Genomic DNA, 24,129 nt, shown 5'->3' on the forward strand with positions numbered 1-24,129 from the left:
TGATTAAAAAAGTTCACATTGTTGTTTCAGATGAAATATAACACAAATAACATTAAATAAATGTTTTACCAGGTTAAATGTTGATTATTTATTATTAGTAATTCAAACCCTTTATCTAAACCTCTCTACTCAACCGTCGGTCACACACATCCACCATGTTTGTAGTTTTTTGTTGTTGTTCACGTTTGTAGTTCTGAACCACTGATCTATATTATAGTATATAGATCAGTGTTATGAACCGAATCCTTCTTCGCCAAAGCTCAATGGATTGTGGGGCAATATTAGCTGAGTGTGCACAGTCCACCCTTCAAAAATCGACCTGAAAAAGTAGACCATCGGGGGACTTTTGGCATACTCTTTTCAACATATTCTACTATGCTTTGGGATACACTTATTCTAATCTCAAATGCTATTTAATATAATTATGGCTCAGTGGTAGAGCATTGCGTTAGCAGGTTAGCAGCGCAAAGGTCGTGGGTTCAATTCCCTGTTCCACACATACTGATAAAAAATTCGCCTGAATGCACTGTAAGTCGCTTTGGATAAAACTTTAATTTTAAATGTATTTATCGTGGATAGTATGAACATTGGGACGCAGGGCAATTGTCACAGAAGCTGCAGTTTTCCAACAAAATAAAAGCTCAACTACAGTTTCCTTCAAAATAAAAGCTCAAGGGTTTATCTCTTGCAAGCAGGGCCTAAAATTAACAGATGCGCACAGAGAAAATACTACTGCGGTCAAGCGCAGCAGGCTCACTGTTCGCGATGCTCGAAATACTGGAAGAAAAATATAAATACTCAGGTGGGGTTTCATATGATTAAGTATCTCTGAAGGGAACTGACTGTCTTCAGAAAAGTTTAGATGGCATTTTTCCCTCTTACCTCCGTGTAACGCTTATTAAACAGTATTTTTATGCGCAGCAGCGCTGCTTTGTTTACAGCGGTAACCAAGGAAACGCTGTGTGCTGCTGATCCAGAAGCCCACCTGCTGGCAGAGAGTGAATCTGCGTCTCATTCAGCCCCTCTGCTGTTTCTGTTTCGTGCAGGCATGTTTTATGCAGTGTTGCCAACTTCCTCTGTGCCCCCAAACTGTATTTTAATGCAGCCAAATTGTCAATAAAACGGTTTTCACTGATATATTTTACTGTGATGAATATGAAATAGTGACTGAAACGCGGCCCATTAAGACTACATAACCAGCTCTCCCTTAGATGTTAATCTGCACAAAAATCCTGATTCATAATCAGGAGTCCAGGACGTCGTCTAATTAAATCAAATACACATAAGATAAAGATATGGTTGTGCTGTGATTTCAGCTATATTTGCATGTACAGTAGAGTTTGAAGCCACAGAATATCTCTTTTAACTGAAAGCGCTGCTCCTCTCAGCCGCTTGCTGAACAGAGCAGACGCAGAGAGAGGGGTGTGCGCTTAGAAACTAAATAAGGTTTGTACAAGAAGTCGCTAGATTTGTCGCTAGGCGCTTTTTTGGAAAAAAGTCGTTAAAGGGGTCTGAAAAGTCGCCAAGTTGGCAACACTGGTTTTTTGTTGCATAATTTCACAAAGCTAAGCCAGAGTATTCTGTTTTTGCTTTAAATTGTGAAATTATACAATCAAATTTAAATAAAAAACTACTCATGCTACATGTGTGTAGTGTGAAGCATCTTTGTTTGTATTGTGATTAAAAGGCAGTGATTGGTTCCAAATGGGTACAGATTTTTTTTTTAATGTTTAGTTGTTGTAGTAGTAGCAGCTGCCGATTTTTGCAAAAACAGTTTCATGGCCAGGAAAAATATATATATTTATGGCTGGTAATTTTTCTCCAATCAGTGGTCATTGGCAGGTATGGCAATACGTTAGTTTTAGGCCCTAAGACATTATATCACTACTAAAAAAGTCCCCTTTAAATTTGAGGTATACAAATTGAATTCACCTACTCTTTTCTTTGCTCAATTTCTGCACTGAACGTGGGTTGGAGCTCTTGAACTCAAAGTGTACCAGATAGATTAATTTAACTTTAAAATGTACAAAATTTTCTTCCGGAGACCCCTCTAGAGGGACCGAGGTCCACACACCGCAGAGACACATCACCAATTGTCACTTTTCAAGTTTTTAACTTTGCAGAAACATGTTGAACTAAATTTGATTTACACCAGGCAAAATTCATAAGTTTGATCACTGAGAGGAGTAACAGCACATTAAGATATGATTTGAGGAATCAAGCCAAACCATTCATGATCCATAATTGTTTTTAACACAAAGTGCCCATTCCAGAATAACACTGTGCAGATAAGTGAATGTTGTGCAGTGTTATTTATTTAGCAGGATTTAACACAACTCCTGCTCATGTTGTGTGTAAAGTGATCTGGTCTGTGTGTGTGTATGAGGGAGTGTGTGGTACCAAACACATTTCTGAACATTATTGCACAATCCACCTTTATCTATTGAATCCACCTCCTCAAAGTTCAATGTGACTACTTTTAGCCTACCTGAATGAACTACAGTAGAGGTTTGTTGGACCATATATTGGGTTGGTTTTTCATATTCACTGTTTCTGTCTGAGGGTTCAGTGAGGGCATAATGTTGAGGTTATTGCACAGCCTAGTGGCAGAAGACACTTCTGTTTGTTTCTATAAGGGCTGTTTTTATCAGTTTCCAGACACCAGAGGTCAGTGCAGATCATATAATGTGTAGAGCAAAAAACGCAGGCCAAAACTTTTCAAGTCATTATAGTGGGCCAAGATTTAAACCAACAGCCAGTATTTTTGGTGTGATGCTCTGCTAAACAGTGAAAACGACGTGACAGATTGTAAATATGTCCAAGAACATGAATGAATGAAATAAATGTGGAGAAAATAACAGGTGCTTTCCAAAGGCCGAATTTCGAGTAGTCATCAGGAGTTCAAGTATCTGCTTATCTGAATTATTAGCTGGGTCATTTGAAAAGGACTTTTAGGTTCTGTTTAGGTACTTTTTGAGCTTAAACCCATGTCAGCTGCATTTAAATATTCCTTTACTGGAAGTAAATGAAGATAAACAGATTTAGATAGTTGTTCATGAGGGGTTAAGTATTTGCTGAACTAACTTAAAGGGCCAGTTCTTCAGCATTTCATTTAACCATTTCCTCTCTGGTGTACTGATTTCAAAAACTAGTTCAGAAGATGAATCTTAATTGTTTTAGCTTTCAAATGATGCATAGTTTATTACTTTGGAACGGCTTGATTTGAGAAAGTGCTTATGATTTGTGGCGATTTAAAAAAAAGCGCTGGGTGGAATTTTATGATTATAGGGTCTTTGTGTCCACACACACTGCCAAGACACATTTAAGTTCAAAACCATGAAAAAGTGAATTTTGCATCCGATGTCCCCTTTAAATTAATTGTTTAAATGTTTAAAAATATATATATATTTAAAAAAAAATTACTATTAAAATTATATATACAATTTAAAATATTAACAAAAAAACACAATATTGAGAAAAAAAAAAAAAAAAAAGATTAACCAGTTTAAAGTTGAGACCAGAACGCTGGCTATTTGTCCCTGCAGTGGTCGTGGACTCTCCCCGACACACGCCCATTAAGACGGAGAGTTTTTCATGAATCAGATGAGTGTGTTCATCTCTCCATCAGTCAGATCAGTTCAGCTCTCAGTACCAGAGCATCATGACTCGAGCCGTGCTGAACATCCTCGCCGTTTTTATTCTCCTTCTGTCCGGATGCTGCGACGCAAACCGCAAACTCCTGGTGTTTCTGATCGATGGCTTCCGTTATGATTACATGGACGATTTACAGAACTTGGCCGGATTTAGAGAAATCGTGGACAACGGTGTGAAAGTGGATTACATGACTCCAGATTTCCCCAGTCTGTCCTATCCGAACTATTACTCTCTAATGACAGGTACGTTTTTACCAATTATGACCACTCACGAGTCACGACTTTTTAGTATATTTTCTGTCATGTTTTGCATATGCAATCTTAGCTACTTTCGAGTTTATTTTTGCTAAAAAAAACAACTAAAAAAAACACACACATTTGATAAAACACCATCATGTTACAGTATCACTTCTTGTGTTGCAGTTATAAGTTATTGGTTTAGGTCTTTTGAGCATTTATTTTCTTTATTAGTACTCTAGTGGGATGTAAGATGTTATGAACTCCGGGCTCTCTAAATGAGTTCCAAATGCCTGTGAAGCCTAGCCCAAATCATTGTTTTGACACCGTAGTGATTTACCAATGCATTCCATGACATTTTGTAGTACGCTCATATACAAAAACAGTTCAAAAAGAGTATAAAGGTCATTAAAAATACTCTTACTGTAGAACAATAGAGATCTGTTGGATCTGAGATCTGCTCACACACACACACACACACACACACACACACACATAAACGTTAAGATTAATATTGTAGATGCTGTAAAAGGTGTTAATTGTTAGTTGATGTAACTAATGAACTAATGTTAACAAATGAAACCTTATTCTAAAGTGTAACCGTCTAGTGGACAAGTACAAACAACACATTTTGAATAAGACTGATTCACGTTATAAAATTGTAAAAATAACAAGTATGGTTACATTAAATCAGATTATATATAGGCAGTTCAATGAGTGAGAACACATTTGCTCTCTCGGTGGAACATTTGGGTAAGTGACACTCTGAGGGTGAGGATTAGATCATCATGGGTCGTCACGGGTCAGAAAATGAGCAAATCTGAGCTGGGAAAGACTGATATTGTTTTAATCTCTTGTAATCTGCTACCAGCTATGATCTACCCATCTGTCGGGAGCACAGACAGTTAAAGGGTTCATACAGTAAAAGCTGCTAAAGAGTTTAGGGAGCTCAGGGTTCAAAAGAACTACTAGTACGAAGTAAAAAAAAAAAGTACAATATACTTTGTTCATTTCTAAACAGATTTTTAAAAACATTTTCAGTGTTCGAGATGAAAGATTTGTCCTGTAGACATCTTTACCATGAGACACTTATTGTAGGTCTATCATATAATTTGCTAAATAAACAGCGCATCCTCTATTAACAACGTAGGACCCACCATTCAGAATATGGGACCATAAAGAAAAGACCTGCTGTTGTTGACAGCATCTCTTCACTTTCTTCTCACCGAGCCCCCTATGACTGCATCTATTAATGGAGTCTGGTTGAGTTGTGTGTGCTTAATCATGTTAACTCAGACGGTTACGATCCCCCCCCCCACACACACACAGAGGTTTGTTTTTGTGAAAAGTGGGGACATCCCATAGGCGTAATGGTTTTTATACTGTACAGACCGTATATTCTATTGCCCTTTACCAACCCTACCCCTAAACCTACCCCTCACAGGAGACTTTGTGCTATTTCAGATTTTCAATACACTCCATTCTGTGTGATTTATAACTGTTTTGAAAAGTGGGGACATGGGGTAATGTCCTGAAAAGTCACCTTCTCTTTGTAATACCTATGTCATACCTTTGTCATTATACAAATTAATTTGTCACAAAAACACGTACACACACACACACACACACACACACACACACACAGTCATTGTGTGTAAACTCAACCCCCAGCTCAAAATTTAGATTTTGTCAATATTTATTTCTGAGAAAAGGTAAACGTATATAGTGATGAAAGCCAAAATATTAAATGTCCCTGATGTATATGTACTGAGTAATCCACTATGTTGTAGAGGGGGGTCGAAATTAAAAATTGTGATTTAGAGCCAAATTACAGGAGGGTAAAAATGAATGATGTTGGCATCATTATATTATTTTTACACAGAGATTTGTTGCCTATTAGTTAAATGACAATCTGTTGACTTTAGCTATCTTTGTTGCATTATGTGCTAGTGGCTGAGTCCGTTGAAAAATGGGAAAAAGCACTTTTCAAGTTTTTTCTTCAAAGTTTGCATGCCTGTATATCAAGAAGTAGCCTATTAAAGATATCTTAATGCCCTTTTAGATTTTGGGTCTTAACAAACTTTCCTTTTGGCGTCTTCATTTTTAAAGACTCTCAATATGGTTCTCAATATGGCTCCAGGAGTAAATTGTTAAATTGTACACTTTTTTTTTTTAGTGGACAAAAGCCAAATATGGGTCACTTTGCATAAACATGGTCCTTTTTTTCTTTTAAAGGGGAAGGTCTGAAGAACAAATAATGTTGAAACTAGAATTGTCAAAACAATTGCAAAGAACATACCTGTCTGAGTGCCATGAATATTATTTTTTCCGAAGTTTGCATGCCTGTAACTCAAGAAGTATTAAAGATATGAATATGATTTTAGAATGTGGTTCTTAATTAACTTGTAATCCTCATTTTTAAGGCCCTATATGTCTCAATCCCAGAGATACAGAGAGCCCAATGTGACTCAATTGTTGACTTTTACCCATTTTCAATGGTTAAAAACCAAATGTTATTTTATCAACCAGCAGATTTTTTATTGTATTTAAAGGACAATGTCTGAAGAACAAATAATAATACTGAAAGTAGAAATATATCCTATTTTTCAATATCAACACAAAAGTCTGCATGCCTGTAACTCAAGAAGTATTAAAGATTTTAATATTTTAATATGATTTTAGATTCTGATTCCTAAGAAACTTTTCTTTTGAAATCTTCATTTTTTAAGTCCTGTATGGTTCATTCCCAGAGATGTGGGAAGCCCAATACGACTCAATATACAAATTGTAGAATCCTACCCATTTACATGAAAACCTAATGTGAATTTGTGTTTATCTAGTCATGAATGTTGACACTGCAAGTATGCAAATAATAACAGTAACACAGGGTTTAGGAATGTATAGTGTGACATGTCATAATGAATAACCAGGATTAATTGTTAACTCTGGGTAAAGTATGAACAGAGTGGAATGTAAAATAAGATTCTTTTAGGGTTTAGCATTACCCAGTGTTAATTATTTCAAGTGTGCGAGACCTGAAATGTTTTCAAAGTTTGATTTACTAACAGTGATTCCTCCAAATATGCCCCTTAGCAGTAGATATTACTTGATCTATGACTATGCTTAACGTGATAACAATAAATAAATAAAAGAAATTCTAGTTAATCCAGGTGAGGCAAATCTTGGGTTTATTGATGTTAATACACTGTATGGGGAAAGCCACCACACTTAGGCATAGGATTTGTTTCAAACATTGTTACAATAATTAGTTACAGATGTTGTTAAAATGAACAAAAACGTTCAAATACAGAATCTTATGAATAGACCACAGAGAGCAAGGCAATGTGACTAAACTTGATCATTTCAGTGCATTTTTAGTACTCAGACAGGTATGCTCTATGCACTTGTTTTGATAGAGGGAAACAAGATGCATTTCTAGTTTCAACATTTATTCATTCTTCAGACCTTCCTCTTTAAAGTACTCATGAAATCAAAATGGACTATATTTATTTTGTTAGCGCACACTGCTATTTTTGTGGTGAACAATTCATCCGTGCAAGTCAATCCACAAAAAAAAATCCCTTTGTGATCTTTAATCCAAATCTGAAAATGCACCTCCCTTCTAAAATGACGGACCTTCTCTGATGACGTCAGTTTGACGGCTTGAGCTTGAGCATAACATCCTTAAACATGCCCCTCAACTGTCAGTGTTGTTTGAATGAAACGCCTACTTTACTATATCCAATCAGTTCGCAGTAGAAAAAACAAGCCACGCCCTCGGTTTTTCTCATTCAATATTCCGTTTCTCTCTGAAGGACGTCACAATACGGAAGTAAAGTCGGTCGCAACTTCCGGTTTATGCAGACTTTAAAAGAAAAAAAGTGTTAGCTGAATGCAAGGTGACACATATTTGGTTTTTGACCATTGAAAATATGTACTTTTTATTTTTTTTACGATGGACTCCTGGAATCATATTGAGATTCCAATACCTCTGTAACTGAACCATAGAACCTTAAAAATTAGGATGCCAAAGGAAAGTTTAATAACGTGCCCCTATTATGGCTTTTTGAAAATTATATATCATGCAGTGTTTAATGTAGCTGTATGTGAATTTAAACAGTCTGCAAAGTTGTAAAGCTGAAAGTGCATCATAAATAAAGTTAGGGCTGCACGATTCATCAAAATTGAATCGCAAGGGCGATAAATCGCGATTAGGCAGAAGCTGCGATTGTCATGCATGTCTTTCAGTAAAGCGCGACTCTGTGATCAGCAGTAAATCTCCATCTGAAGGCCAGAGGGCGTGAGTTAAGTGAGTTTGGAGTAAAAACCTGTTATTAAATGTGGTATTTTCGCGCTTTCAGGTGAAGCAGCATTTACTACACAGAGCCGTCGTTCACTGACAAGCTACGCCAACAGCTTTTATAATCGCAGAACGATTTCTTCGATTTCATAATAGCGCGATTAAATCGTCTGCGATTATGAGCGCGATTTTGCGTAGCTTGTCAGTGAACTACGGCTCTGTGTAGTAAACACTGCTCCATCTGAAAGCACGTGCTGGAGATTTACTACTAATCACAGAACCGGGTTTACTGACAAGATACGCATGACAATCACATCCGATTAATCGTGCAGCCCTAAATAAAGTTATTGTCTCTCAAAAGAAAGAGTCGACTCTGAATCACTTAAACGAGCTGTTTTAAATTCGAATCCCATTACGCAAATTTCACACGTCACAAATTCTTACATTTGCATAATGCCCGCCTACATCCTACGTGGGCATCCCACGAAAACTTGAACCCCTCTCAAACGCTGTAGCTCATTCATGTAGATATTAACATGGCAACAAAACTCTGTGCTCTGCACTGTGACAGTTAAAAGCAGCTTATTTTCACTTCCCCATTGACCTCACCTGAGATTGGAGAAGTAGTCATCTGTGAAATAATGGGAACACAGATTAATTTTAGAATTATACTCCTGTGGTATCGTGGTATAATGAGTTGTAACTAACCACTGATTCTGCACTGCGTCGTGTGAAGAATCAGTGGTTACAATTTACTCAGTAAATATACATCTGTGACATTTAATATTTTGACTTTCATCACTATACCTGTATATCTTTCTTCAGAAAAAAATATTGACAAAATAAAAAAATGGAAATTTCTGAAATTGGATTGATTTGACATGGAATGACCCTGTAGCAGATTTGTTTTACATCTTTATTTTGGGGTTGTGTGTAGATGATCAGTCTATGCCTATTTGTTTGTAATTTTTTTAATCTCTCAGGAGACATTAAAATTAACTTAAAAATGAATTCCACTTAACCATGTCAAAAAAATTGCACAAGCATTTCTGATCACGTCCATTCAGTTGAGTCAGTGAATCGTGTTGCTGAATCACATGGTGATACAGTATGTGTTGTCTGTACGCCGGACTTCAGTAACAAAGGCCATGCAGCCTGAGCTCTAGCACACACGCTTTGACCCGACGTCCACCAATCACAGCAGCTCATGATCAGAGCCTATGCTTTACCGCTCTGCTGATGGCAGTTGTTTTGTTTGGGCACATTCTCTTTTCAACAAAGCTTCAGAAGATAGTCTGCCGTGACAACTGGGCTTCAGCTTTGACAAAGAAATCAAACAATGAGAGCAAAGCTGGGACACCGTGAGGGACGTCAGCCTGACCTCTTATCTGGCCACAGTGCAAACTGTCTTAGAATAACTGTTATTAATACCATTAAGCAAACATTACTACATTTATATAATATTTAAATGCATTTAGTTTTACTTAAAAAAATATAGTTAGCAAGGATGCATTAAATTGATCAAAAGTGACAGTAAAAACATTTATAATGTTACTCAAATGATTTCAAAGAAATGCTGTTTCCACAAAAATATTAAAAAGAAAAACTGTTTTCAACATGTCTAACAATATGAAATGTTGCTTGAGCAGCAAGTCATCATATAAAAATGATTTCTGAATGATCATGTGGCAATGAAGACTGGAGTAATGATGCTGAAACTTCAGCTTTCCATCATTTTAAAATATATTAAAATAGAAAACAGTTCTTTTGAATTGTGTATAAAAGGCATCATAAATGCAGCCTTTTGAAATACATATTCAAGTGTGCATGAACTACTTGAACTATTGAATCTGTTGAGCATCTTATAATATTTGTGATTTGTTAATGAACGTTAAACTGTAAAGTATTATTAGTAGTTCTTAGGCCTGTAACTTGCAGAAATGGCCAAAGGTTCTTGACATGCTAATTGCTTTATAGCAGGCTTTGTGTTATTAAAGGAGTGTGTTTGTTTGTTTAATGCTTTCATTTGGACACGCTGACCCTGCTCTATGTACTGTGTAAGTCTGTACAGTCAGCAGTTTAAATTTAACACTTTTTTACACAAATTACTTGTCCAAGCAGTCAAGGATCATTATCATCAATATCCCAGAAGTAAATTAAATTAAATTAGAAATTAAAATTTGCATGGGCAAGTATGTTAAAATTAAACATACTGGTCTAGGCAAAACTCATATACAGTAGGTGCTCTGGGTGGTTGCCAAAGCCTTGCTATTTGGTTGCTAGTGTGTTTCTGTGTTAGATGGGCCTATCTTTTAGTGTGTGTTTATCAGATTTATTTTGGCCTTTTTAAATCAGATCCCTTAGAATAGTCATATCACACTTCTCCTTAAAGGAATGGTTCACCAAAAAAAATTAAATTTGCTAACAATTTACTCACCCTCAGCAGGCCATCCAAGATGTAGATGAGTGTTTCTTCATCAGAACAGATTTGGAGAAATGTAGCATTACATCACTTGCTCACCAATGGATCCTCTGCAGTGAATGGGTGCCGTCAGAATGAGAGTCCAAACAGCTGATAAAAACATCACAATAATCCATAAGTAATCCACATGACTCCAGTCCATCAATTAATGTCTTGTGAAGCAAAAAGTTGCGTGTTTGTAAGAAACAACTCCATCATTAATGCATTTTAACTTCAAACAGTTGCTTTTGGACAAAATATGAGTCCATAATCCATAATAAGGCTTCCTCCAGTAATAAAGTTCATCCCCTGTTGTCCTCTCACATCAAAATCCACCAACATATTTGTTTAGAAATGTTTCACTTGTAAACAGTGCTTGATCTGTGCTTTTGTCTCTCCTGATTCAGACAAGACAACTTTTCCAGACAATACGATATTATGGATAGAAGATTCATATTTTACACAAATTTTCACTTCACAAGATGTTAACTCATGAACTGGTTCATGTGGATTACTTGTGGATTAATGTGATGTTTTTATCAGCTGTTTGGACTCTCATTCTGACGGCACCCATTCACTGCAGAGGATCCATTGGTGAGCAAGTGATTTAATGCTACATTTCTCTAAATCTGTTCTGTTGAAGAAACAAACTCATCTACATTATGGATGGCCTGAGGGTGTATAAATTTTCAGCAAATTTTCATTTTTGGGTGAATTATTCCTTTATCCTTTAAATAGCTGTATGATTTGAGGAATCATTCATGTATTTTGCATAAACAGTGTTACACACTGATGTTTAATACTAAAACATAGAGGCTTTGAAAAATCTTTTTTCTTATTTTCAACATTGATAATAATGAGAAATGTTTCTTGAGCAGCAAACCAGCATATTAGAATGATTTCCGAAGGATTGTGTGATGCTGATGTAACATCTGCTTCATCATTGAAAGCATTAGATAGTCCTACTAAAACGTTAAAAATCTGCCTAAAAAGTTCCTAAGCTCAACGTATTCACATGTTTGAAAGATAATGTCTGATGAATAGGGTGGCTCTTATTTTTGGACTTTTGAAATCTTCTGCTCTCACCCGCCCAGTCAAGTCCCCTTCATGAGAAATGGAAACAAACCAAATTTTGCAAAGATTGGACTACATTTATGGTGTGCTCAACAAAATTTAAATTCTGTCTTAATGACCATAACAGCATGTAATTAATAATCATACAGGAGCATTAGTAAAGTGTGAATTCGTTTAAAAAAACGAGAACACAGAACAATGTTGTTAGACCAACATGTAGTGCCGTCCCGAGTTCGAGTCCCGGTTCGTAGACCTTTCCCGATCCCATCCCCCCCACTTCGCTTCCTGTCCACTTACTGTCCTATCGAAATAAAGGCATAAAACGCCAAAAATAAAATCTTAAAATAAAAAAATTGAAATTACAATGCTGCTGATGAGAACTGATCTTTGAAAATTTGCGATCAAATCTAGATTGTGATGACAATCCAATGTCCTTCAGCCGCAAAGTTCTTGCAGACGCAGAAGCAGAAAGTTAAAAAGTGAAATTACTGTACTAGTGAAGAAAGTGAGCTTCGAACAAAACTGAGATCTGATCTAGATATTTATGGTGATCCGACAAGTCCTTCGACCACAGTACTCTTGCAGAGACCGGGAAACTGATTTTGGTGCTCTCTGACAATCTGCATAATGAACTGCGTTAGTTCTTCAGTCTCTGACAGGAGTCTGTTGTACTCTTGGATAAGTGCAATGCCTCTTTCCTGCATTTGCATTGTTTGCCCAGGTAACAAGATCTTCATTTAGGAAGTCCTGACAGAGATCAAGAATAACAAAGAACATGCGAGTGTTCTGCCATTGTTGTGACGTTTAGGTGTCCCATACTCAGAATTTGTGCTCTACATTTAACCCATCCAAGTGCACACACACAGCAGTGAGTAGTCACACACACACACACACACACTGTGAACACACACCCGGAACAGTGGGCAGCCATTTGCTCCAGCGCCCGGGGAGCAATTGGGGGTTCGGTGCCTTGCTCAAGGACCTCAGTCGTGGTTCCTGAGGGTGGAAAAGAGGTCACAACTGCCTCTACTTCTAGTGGAGAAACAAAGGGGCAGTTGTGGCCTAATAGAGAGAGTCATCTGATATCAGAAACAGTCAAAAGTTTATCAGTGAACAAAACCATTGCTAATATTATCAATCAGATCCTGAAGTACCTGTTGATAAAAAGATACATTCTTTGAAAATATCCTAAATGACAAATTATCTGGATCATATTTTGCATACATTACGTACTTCTAGTGGAGAAACAAATGAGGGGGTGAGAGATTAACTGTTCCAAAAAAATTTTTTTGGCCTGAGAAAAAAAGTTGAAAAGATCTTTAATCGTTTACAGATGTCAAGACACTCACTGAGCAGGTTCTAGATGGAGCCAGACGTGCTAATTAGCCAAAAGCAAACACAAACTAGGTCATGTCAGTTGAAAAGAAAAGAGGAAGTAAGTTATAACATTTTGATGAAAGATTATGTAGGCATAAAAAATAAATATATATACATATATTTGGAGTAACATGCTCTAACCAATCGTTCACAATACAATCAAGAACATATAGTAGATAACATTGTCAAATTTTTATATTACATTCCTTCTCAGTTTAAGGATGGGAAGGAGTAATAAAGAAAGTGGTGAAAAAAGAGGAAGTTTTTATGCTACAGTAAGAGCGCATGGTTTATCTGTCCATCAGATGCGTGTCAAAGTTGAGTTCGTTACTATAGCAACAGTAGCTCAAACAATCATTGTAAAAAATTTTTAAAAAAAACCTTTGTCGATATAACGAGAAAATTAAGTCGTTATAACGAGAAAACAACTCTCGTTATGTCGATATAACGAGAAAATAAGAAGGAAAAAAATAATAATGCATGGCCGCTTAGAACTTCCGTAAGTTTTCCCTTTTCCTAACTTAAACACAACACCGTTATAGATGCAAAACAGAATTAAATTTATTAACACAATGAAGCAAACAGAACTTCAGGAGGGCTCAAGGCCAACATACTAACTCCAGAAAACAATCTAACAAAAGGAATTCACTGGTGCGCAAGTGATGTAATGCTATATTTCTCCTAATCTGTTCTGATGAAGAAACTAACTCATCTACATCATCTACATTTATTTTGGGGTAAACTGTTCCTTTAAGTGTGTTTGTTATCATTTGATGATTTCATTTGAATGATATGTTTCAAACAGGAGCAATAAAGCAGACATGGCTGGTATTTATTACGAGAAGATTGATGTGGAAGGACATCACTTTGGGCCACGCTCTCCGGAAATACAGCGCGCTATTCGCTCACTGGACCAGGCTTTCCAGATCCTCAACCAGAAAATCAAGGTATTTTTACATGGGTGAAAGAAAGAGAAAAAAAACAATACTCGCTGTCTGTTCCACCTGGCTATCTAAAACACATTTTGTATTTATTTTAGGGCTGTCAAATCGATTAATCGCGATTAATCGCATCCAAAAATAAAAGTTTGTGTTTACATAATATATGTCTATGTAATGTGTATATTTATATGGATATATAAATACACATATACATGTATATATTTAAGAAATGTAATATATATTTATGTATAATATAAATCATATGTTTCTTAAAGGAGTAGTTCACTTCCAGAACAAAGATTTACAGATAATGTACTCACCCCTTTGTCATTTAAGATGTTCATGTCTTTCTGTCTTCAGTCGTAAATAAATTATGTTTTTTGAGGAAAATGTTTCAGGATTTCTCTCCATATAATGGACGTAATGTGTATATTTATATGGATATATAAATACACATATACATGTATATATTTAAGAAATGTAATATATATTTATGTATAATATAAATCATATGTTTCTTAAAGGAGTAGTTCACTTCCAGAACAAAGATTTACAGATAATGTACTCACCCCTTTGTCATTTAAGATGTTCATGTCTTTCTGTCTTCAGTCGTAAATAAATTATGTTTTTTGAGGATAACGTTTCAGGATTTCTCTCCATATAATGGACTTCTATGGTGCCCCCGAGTTTGAACTTCCAAAATGCAGTTTAAATGCAGCTTCAAAGGGCTCTAAACGATCCCAGCCAAGGAAGAAGGGTCTTATCTAGCGAAACGATCAGTTCTTTTCTAATTTCTTGTCTTGTCTAGCTCTGCGTGAACTCTGTGTATTCTGGTTCATGACAGTTAGGGTATGTCGGAAAAACTCCCATCTCATTTTCTCCTCCAACTTCAAAATCATCCTATTTACCATTTTTTGTAAAGGGCGTTTGACCTTCTTTGCATGTTCACTTTGTAAACACTGGGTCGGTACCAGTGGTGTATTAAGTACCTGAAAGCCATACTCAAGTAAAAGTACAGATATCTCACCAGAAAATGACTTTGGTAGAAGTTGAAGTCACCGTTTAGAATATTACTTGAGTAAAAGTCTTAAAGTATGTGATATTTATTGTACTTAAGTACGAAGAGTATTTTTAAAATCTTAAACGTGCTTAAGTATTGAAAGTAAAAGTACAAGTAAATGCAAAATGGAAAAGAAGCAAATACAAATGTGTCTTTCATTCCAACATAAGAAAACATTTCTGGAATCTGCATCTGAAATAGCATTTAGATGTATTTACACAGTTTAATGTATCTCAGAGTGGACATGGATGCATTTAAACTGCAGTTACAGATGCATAAATAATGTTTTGTTTTTAACATAAAACGTTGAATACTGCTATTTGAAATTATTTAAAACATGAAAAAATTGTCGAAATGTGAAATTAAAACCGCCAGTAGGTGACAGCAAGTGACTGTTAATGAGTGAGTCATTGAGATTCAACAGATTCGTTCAAACGACTGATTCATTCAGGAACAAAGCATTTTACTGTGTTAATGAGTGAATCACTGAATCATTTATTCAACCGATTCGTTCAAAAAGCTGATTCATTCAATAAGTAAACACCGTCCTTTGCTCAGAGACGCAAAACAGTGCTGTGATCTTTGTTTGGAACTATTTTCGTTGGCAAAATTAAGCAAAAACAAGCAATATTATGTCTAAAATGTAAGTCACTTATTGCTAACTTTACTGAACTTGTATAAAATGATTATTAAATTAGTTATCATGCTGATATCTTCAGAAAAAAACGTACTCTTTGTGTGATGTAGATTAAGTTAACTATATTAAATTATATAAATATAAAAAGCATACAGAAGTATTTTTGCCATCTATAATTTAGAATGCCTTAAATTTTGAGTTTTAATAGACTAATAAATCACGTGCGTGTGTGATTTGGTGATATACTCGATAATGTCAGATCGCACATCATTACAACAACACTTACCATATTATCACAGAAGATACTGTATATTGCACACGCAGACTCGACTTGAGTGGAAAATGAATCATCCGCGGTTGTGCGCGTACTTGTTTGCACACAAGCAAATGTATTTTTAGGAGTCTAACTTGCAGACGGCAGACCACTGATTCGTCAAACCTGCTTTCCTGCAGTCCGTGTTCTTCTGACTTCTGACTATTTTGTAGTAAGTAACGAATATGCTTCGGGGAAATGTATCGGAGTAAAAGTATACATTTTAATTAGGAAATATAGTGGAGTAAATGTAAAAGTTGGCTTAAATATAAAAACGCAAGTAAAGTACAGATACTCCCAAAAAATACTTAAGTACTGTAAGGAAGTATTATTACTTCGTTACATTACACCACTGGTCGGTACTTCTGCAGCGATGTAGGACTTTTTTGTAGGATTTTTTAGAGCCCTTTGAAGCTGCATTTAAACTGCATTTTGGACAATCAAACTCTGGGGCACCGTAGAAGTCCATTATAAGGAGAGGGATCCTGAAATGTTTTCCTCAAAAAACATAATTTCTTTACGACTGAAGAAAGAAAGACATGAACATCTTGGATGGCAAGGGGGTGAGTACATTATCTGTACATTTTTGCTCTGGAAGTGAACTACTCCTTTAAATATATTCATGTATGTGTGTAATTATATATACATATAAATATACACCGTACACACACACATATCATGTAAACACAAACTTTTATTTTGGATTAGTGTTGTCACAATACCAAAATTTTGACTTTGATACGATACCTGACTAAAATATCTCGATACTACTTAACTGATACCACGACAAAAACATAAAACTGTCCGGGTAGGAAATACGGCTCTTATTTAAACGTCTTTCTTAAAGTACCGGTACTAGTAAAATGAGGAATCATGGCATTTTTAAAAGCAGGGTATCGCGAGTATATCGTGCTACATGAATACGATTAATCGCCATTAATCGATTTGACAGCCCTAATTTATTTATTTGTCAGGAGAAGAATATGAGAGATGAAATAAACGTGGTCCTGTTCTCTGATCATGGCATGACGGACCTCAAGTGGATGGAGAAAGTCATTGAACTGGACAAGTACATTGACTTGTCGCACATCATTAAAATGATGGACAGGGGGCCGGTGGTCAGTCTGTGGCCCAAACAGGACAAGTTTGAAGAGGTGAGCTCAACCTGTCTCTGTTCTCATTCCATTTCTGCATGTTTTCTATGAGACTTGTGTTTACAGCAAGGCCACAGCTCCAAAAACAACCCTCTCTTATTTTCCATCTGCTATTTTGAGGGGGAAATACGCTTAGCATCAGAGTTCATCGATGTGAAAAAGGCAGCGGTGTACTTTGACCTGCTGTCGGCCCCATTTAGATTTAAACTTTAACTTCAGCGATATTTCAGTATGTAAAGTATGCTTCAACTTTGATGTACTGGCCTGTGTTTTGTGTGTGTATTTTGTATATATAGCATTTTTACATTATGAAATTTTCTTCACAAAACTCAAAATCTCATTACTATACTGTGAAAAGAAAGATAATTTTATTTAAATAGTAAAATATTTATGCATAGTGGTATATGTTGAACTGCATTAAATGTATAAAATAAAATGATAATATAATACAAATATAATAAAACGTAGGTGAAAAGAGGTAGAATAAGTTATTTCATTTTGATGAAATATTATGATAGTTTTTCTTTGAAATAACATGCACTAATAAATTAATTGAATTTATAAAATAATAACGATAGAATTATACAATTAATATAATAATTAATTTTAAATCTGATGAGAATCACAATTGAAAATAATGGGAAATACAAAATTTAGAACAGAAGTTTAATGCCTTGTGCTTAGGTTTTGGGATGAAATGTGAACTTCAGTGGCTCAGACTTAAAATGTGTGTATTTGTTAATTCAGATATATCAAAACCTGAGCACAGTGGACAACATGAATGTTTATAAGAAACAAGAGATCCCAGACCGCTTCCACTACAAGAATGGGAGGTTCGTCTCGACGCTGACGCTCATCGCAGAGCCCGGATGGTTTATCACCGAGGTTATTCTCTACACAATCTGTCCTAAATGTCCTCATGGTTGGTTATGTGGTTGTTTTATGAGTATAACAATCTAATCAAATCTAGATGTCTGTATAGATGCTATAATTTTATTTATTTAAAGCATTAACAATATGCTGAGTCTACCTGCACTATTAAAACTTCACCATCCGTCCCAGCAGGGTGTGGAAATTTCCCCAAATCTACTTGTGATCCATTTAATATGTTGCTTTGTACTTTGTACAGACCGCTGACAGGAATAACTTCAGTCATGATTCAGTCTTGCATATAAAGGCCAAAAACAACAGTCTTGCTCTTGTGTGCTTGCCTGATATAACAGATTGTCTCAGTGATGCGTTATTAGCTGACTGCAAAAACACACTCTGACCTCTGTGCCGAATAAAGGATGAAACACCAAGGCATCAGTCTAATTCCAACATTGCAGGCTAATATATGCTAAGCCCTGCATGTCTGCCTGTCTTTACAGAATAAAGCCAAACTGCCCTTCTGGAATAACAGCACGGAGGAGGCGGGGGGCTGGCAACACGGATGGCATGGTTATGATAATGAGTTTATGGACATGAGGGGATTCTTTTTGGCACAGGGACCTGGTAAAATTCAGCATACCTTTACTCTGTATATTTATGTATATTTGAAGTGATATGGATATTTTAGCTTATTATATTTAAAATATAAGCTTTAATATTTACTTTTACATTTAAATTTAGAGTATCAGGATTCGTTTTAATTTTAAAATAACATAATATATATATATATATGTATGTACTGTATGTGACCCTGGACCACAAAACCAGTCATAAGGGTCAATAGCAATGCATAATACTCTTAGTATTCTTAGTAATAGCAATGTTCTTAGCAATGCATAATACTAATAAAAAATTAAGTTTTGATATATTTACGGTAGGAAATTTACAAAATATCTTCATGGAACATGATCTTTACTTAATATACTAATGATTTTTGGCATAAAAGAAAAATTTATAATTTTGACCCATACAATGTCTTTTTGGCTACTGATACAAATATACCCCAGCGACTTAAGACTGGTTTTGTGGTCCAGGGTCACACACACACACACACACACACACACACACACACACACACATATATATATATATATATGCATCATGTTACTGTAATTCTGAAAAAAAAACATATCTCATTTTCCACAAACATATGAAGCAGCACAACTGTTTTCAACATTGATAATAATAAGAAATGTTTATTGAGCAGCAAATCAGCATCCTAGAATAATTTCTGAAGGATCATGTGACACTTAAGTGTATCAGACACTGGAGTAATGATGCTGAAAATAATAAATTAGAGGAATAAATTAAGATTTTAAATTATACTCAAATAAAAATCAGTTCTAATAATATTTCACAACATTACTGTTTTTACTGTATTTCTGATCAAATAAATGCAGCCTTGGTGAGCATAAACTAACCCCAAACATTTGGAGGACAGTGTGTGAATATATACTGTATATATTAGATTTTTTTTATGTTTTGTTCTCTCCAGACTTCAAGATGAACTTCCGCGCTGGTCCCATCCGAACAGTAGATGTGTATAATGTTTTGTGCAAGACGCTGGGGATCGAACCCCTGCCCAACAACGGCTCGTGGTCTCGTGTGGAGTGTATGATGAGGAGCTCGGCCGGTGCTGTACGAGCCGCTCTGATCTACAGCTGCCTGCCCCCACTGCTGCTGCTGCTGCTGCTGCTGCTGCTGCCGCGCTAGAATACTCCACCACTGCATCTCACATCTCACAAACACTATATCAGACGGAAGACTGCAAGATCGCAAATATGAAACACATATTTTATGCCTTAGTGTGTGCCATGGCGTCAGATAAATGCCAAGAAAAACATTTTTATCAGCTTTTTGCTGCACTGCCTCTACTTTTGAGTTGTAAGTATTATTAAATGCTGATGAAAGTATGTTGGTGTTGGATAAACCAATTTGCACATTTCACTGAAAGATTAATATTTTAGATTTTTATTTTAAGATATGATCTTTTATTATATCATTTTCTCCATGTTCTCCATCTGTTTTCTGTTGTTTTGTGAATGGTCTCTGTACATTACTCAGTTTTGATAACACATAAGAGCATTTTTTTTTCCTGATTACTATAAAATTACTTGACTAGTTGGCTAGTATCACATCTCTGTCAAGATCAAACCAGACGTGTGTGTGTGTGTGTGTGTGTGTGTGCACATATAGTTATTTTCAGTATAGTAACCAGTGATAGGTCTATACACTTAAGCCCGTTTGCTGATATGCACGCTTTATAAATGATTTTAATATTTGCCATTTCAAATAAATCCTTAATGACTCCTGCATGTACAGTTGTCCTCTCTCTGCCTATTACATTTTCTAGACTCATTATTCTCCATTTCCCCAACAAAACAAAAACAAGCAACCAGACTCAAAAAGTATGTTATAACCAGTCCGGGTCATGGATTTTTCAAAAGATTTAAGGCATTCCACTGTTGCGTTAGAGTCCCATTGTGTGTGTGTGTGTGTGTGATGAATGGCCTACTCAGGCTCCATAGTCGCTGAGTCGCTTTTCCTACTACGGCAAAGACTTGCCTTATGAATATTAATCAGATAATGCTGACGGTACGTGAGCGATTATTATTCATGAGGCGAGTCTCATTCGCTCATTCGCTAGCCGACTACCGCATACGCGCCAACGTCTACTTTTCGGCCAATCAATCTGGGCTATTGAGCGAACGTCACGTTGCGTAATTAATATTCATATACAATCCCCTTTCAATAGTAGAACTCGCAAATTCGCCGCTCGAAAGACAGCTGGGGATCTCAGCAGAACCGAGAGCGCGTGTCACCGCGACGGATTGACAATACGTTTCATTTTTTCTTCACATTTTGGATCAGTTGCGGTGGATAATGAACATACCTGGGGAGTGAACACTTAGTATTTACATCTTAGTTTCGCGTCTGAGGCTTAACACTGAAATCATCGCGTGATGCGTCTCCGTTGTTTGTACAGGCGTCAATGGACCTGAACGCGTTTCGAGACGTTTTGATATATTTGGATGAGTTTACGTGGACATTTGGTTTGTTTTCTTTAACTTGACGTGCTTTGAGTGCACTTGATGTTCCTTATGCATTTGCGGAGGATTTGAATTAGCAGCCATTTAAGCTGTCCTAGAGCCAGCCGGGTTATCTGGCTGATCATCATCTCAAGTGCTCTGTTGTCATTGAACTGCTCGGATGCAACAGTTGCATGTGCATTCCTTGTATAAAGTGGCTCAGAAGCCCGGCTATCTGTGTTCCCCCTATGAATTCAACGCACACATTGTGATGAGTGAAATCTGGGCTGTGAGCTTGAGTTGTGCACACGTGAGGAGTCGGACATGTCATTTCCAGCAGCAGCAGCAGCAGCATGCATCCTGATGGCCGAAGCCGCCGCAGCATCAGCAGCAGCAGGTCGGATGTCCTCATGCCCAGCAGCGCCGTCTACCCGTCTCTGGTCCTCGGCATCGCGGCGGCGGTGCTGGTCGTCCAGCTCGGCTCTGGAGGACTCACTCTCACCTCGTTTTTCCTCAAACTCTTTATTTATATGTCCTTCGCGTTGTTCTGTTTCATGCTGGGGTGTCTTGGGCTGCTGGTGAAGAGAAGCCCCCTGAAGATCAGCAGATTTGACACCACTCGGAGACAGTCATCGAAGCTCGTGGATTTATTCAATAAGTTAATGGTAAGGCAACATCTACACAAATACACCCAAACAGTAATTTGCACTGTCACTGTGATTGTTTCAAAGAATATGACTGTCTGATGGCATGCTTCTATAGGAAGCTGCATGGATGGATGGATAGACAGACATCTAGATAGCAATCGATTAATATATCTATAGTATTTTATATTTATATGTACATTTATATTATTTTTATCTTATTACATTTATTTACCTTATGATTTTGAGGTATGTATATATAAAGTGTGAAAAAGTGGTGTGAAAAAGTGTTGGCCCCCTTCCTGATTTCTTATTTTTTTGCATGTTTGTCACACTTTAATGCTTCAGATCATCAAACAAATTTAAATATTAGTAAAAGATAACACAAGTGAACACAACATGCAGTTTTTAAATGAAGGTTTTTATTATTAAGGGAAAACAAAATCCAAAACTACATGGCCCTGTGTGAAAAAGTGTTTGCCCCCTAAACCTAATAACTGGTTGGGCCACCCTTAGCAGCAACAACTGCAATCAAGCGTTTGCGATAACTTGCAATGAGTCTGTTACAGCGCTGTGGAGGAATTTTGGTCCACTCATCTATGCAGAATTGTTGTAATTCAGCCACATTGGAGGGTTTTCGAGCATGAACCGCCTTTTTAAGGTCATGCCACAGCATCTCAATAGGATTCAGGTCAGGACTTTGACTAGGCCACCCCAAAGTCTTCATTTTGTTTTTCTTCAGCCATTCAGAGGTGGACTTGCTGGTGTGTTTTGGATCATCGTCCTGCTGCAGAACCCAAGTTCGCTTCAGCTTGAGATCACGAACAGATGGCCGGACATTCAACTTTAGGATTTTTTGGTAAACAGCAGAATTCATGGTTCCATTTATCACAGCAAGTCTTCCAGGTCCTGAAGCAGCAAAACAGCCCCACACCATCACACTACCACCACCATATTTTACTGTTGGTATGATGTTCTTTTTCTGAAATGCAGTGTTACTTTTACGCCAGACGTAATGGGACACACACCTTCCAAAAAGTTCAACTTATGTCTCGTCAGTCCACAGAGTATTTCCCCAAAAGTCTTGGGGATCATCAAGATGTTTTCTGGCAAAACTGAGACGAGCCTTTATGTCGGCCGGCCACTCCTGGGAAGGTTCTCCACTGTTCCATGTTTTTGCCATTTGTGAATAATGGCTCTCACTGTGGTTCGCTGGAGTCCCAAAGCTTTAGAAATGGCTTTATAACCTTTTCCAGACTGATAGATCTCAATTACTTTCTTTCTCATTTGTTTCTGAATTTCTTTGGATCTCGGCATGATGTCTAGCTTTTGAGGATCTTTTGGTCTACTTCACTTTGTCAGGCAGGTCCTATTTAAGAGATTTCTTGATTGCAAACAGGTGTGGCAATAATCAGGCCTGGGTGTGGCTAGAGAAATTGAACTCAGGTGTGATAAACCACAGTTTTAACAGGGGGGCAAACACTTCTTCACATAGGGCCATGTAGTTTTGGATTTTGTTTTCCCTTAATAATAAAAACCTTCATTTAAAAACGGCATGTTGTGTTTACTTGTGTTATCGTTGACTAATATTTAAATTTGTTTGATGATCTGAAACATTAAAGTGTGACAAACATGCAAAAAAAATAAGAAATCAGGAAGGGGGCCAACACTTTTTCACACCACTGTATATATACATAAGACAAAGCAGAACTGTTCGTCTCCGAGCAACACGCAGCTGCATTTCATTACTTAATCCACGCTTTGAACGAATTGGGTGAACCATTTGGCTCGTTGGACCTAAAGCGGATTCACAGAGCGATCGGTGTATGACATCAAAGGCCTGCGAGAGCGATTCAAAAGCATAAGGAGCCGTCTGCTCTCTATAGCTCTCGCGGTACTTTGATGTCACACACTGATCGATCCGATGGTGATGATCTGCTTCAAGTCGAACAAGCCTAATGATTCAATGACCATTCATAAAGAACCATTTACTTCACTCCTGAATGAATCAGCCATTTGAACGAATCAAATGAATGAATAAATTACTCAATGACTTCATCATTAAATATTTACCACCACCTACTGGCAGTTTTTTTATATTTAGAGTATCATTTCATTAAAGAAATAATTTATTAATTATTATGAAATTAGTAATAATAATAATAAATTATTTAAAATATTGTTCACCCACCCAAAAATGAAAATTTTATTATTATTTACTCACTCTCATGGTCCAAAAGATTATATGTAATACATTTTATGTTGAATCAAACAAAATATTTCTTGCTGAAGCTACTTTTTGTAATGTTTGTTTGGTGC

At 36.6% G+C, this 24,129-nt stretch overlaps 2 protein-coding genes across 2 annotated transcripts in view; both read left to right on the top strand.

Annotated features, from left to right (window-relative positions):
* Positions 1-3,661: 3,661 nt before the first annotated feature.
* LOC107556833 (ectonucleotide pyrophosphatase/phosphodiesterase family member 6) lies at positions 3,662-20,249 on the top strand. Its single transcript, XM_016240065.1, has 6 exons — positions 3,662-3,896; positions 13,901-14,049; positions 17,028-17,207; positions 17,955-18,092; positions 18,578-18,701; positions 19,633-20,249. Exons 1-6 carry the CDS (start codon positions 3,662-3,664, stop codon positions 19,848-19,850), a joined length of 1,044 nt encoding a protein of 347 aa, XP_016095551.1. The 3' UTR covers positions 19,851-20,249.
* Positions 20,250-20,910: 661 nt separating this feature from the next.
* Positions 20,911-24,129, top strand: part of snx25 (sorting nexin 25) — an 80,606-nt gene continuing 77,387 nt past the window's right edge. The window contains exon 1 of the mRNA XM_016240082.1: positions 20,911-21,831. Coding sequence (XP_016095568.1) covers positions 21,520-21,831 — 312 coding nt within the window. The 5' untranslated portion in view covers positions 20,911-21,519. The remainder of the gene's footprint in view (positions 21,832-24,129) is intronic.

The sequence above is a fragment of the Sinocyclocheilus grahami genome, unplaced genomic scaffold (genome assembly GCF_001515645.1).
Source record: "Sinocyclocheilus grahami isolate Dianchi unplaced genomic scaffold, SAMN03320097.WGS_v1.1 scaffold580.1, whole genome shotgun sequence".
Lineage (NCBI taxonomy): Eukaryota > Metazoa > Chordata > Actinopteri > Cypriniformes > Cyprinidae > Sinocyclocheilus > Sinocyclocheilus grahami.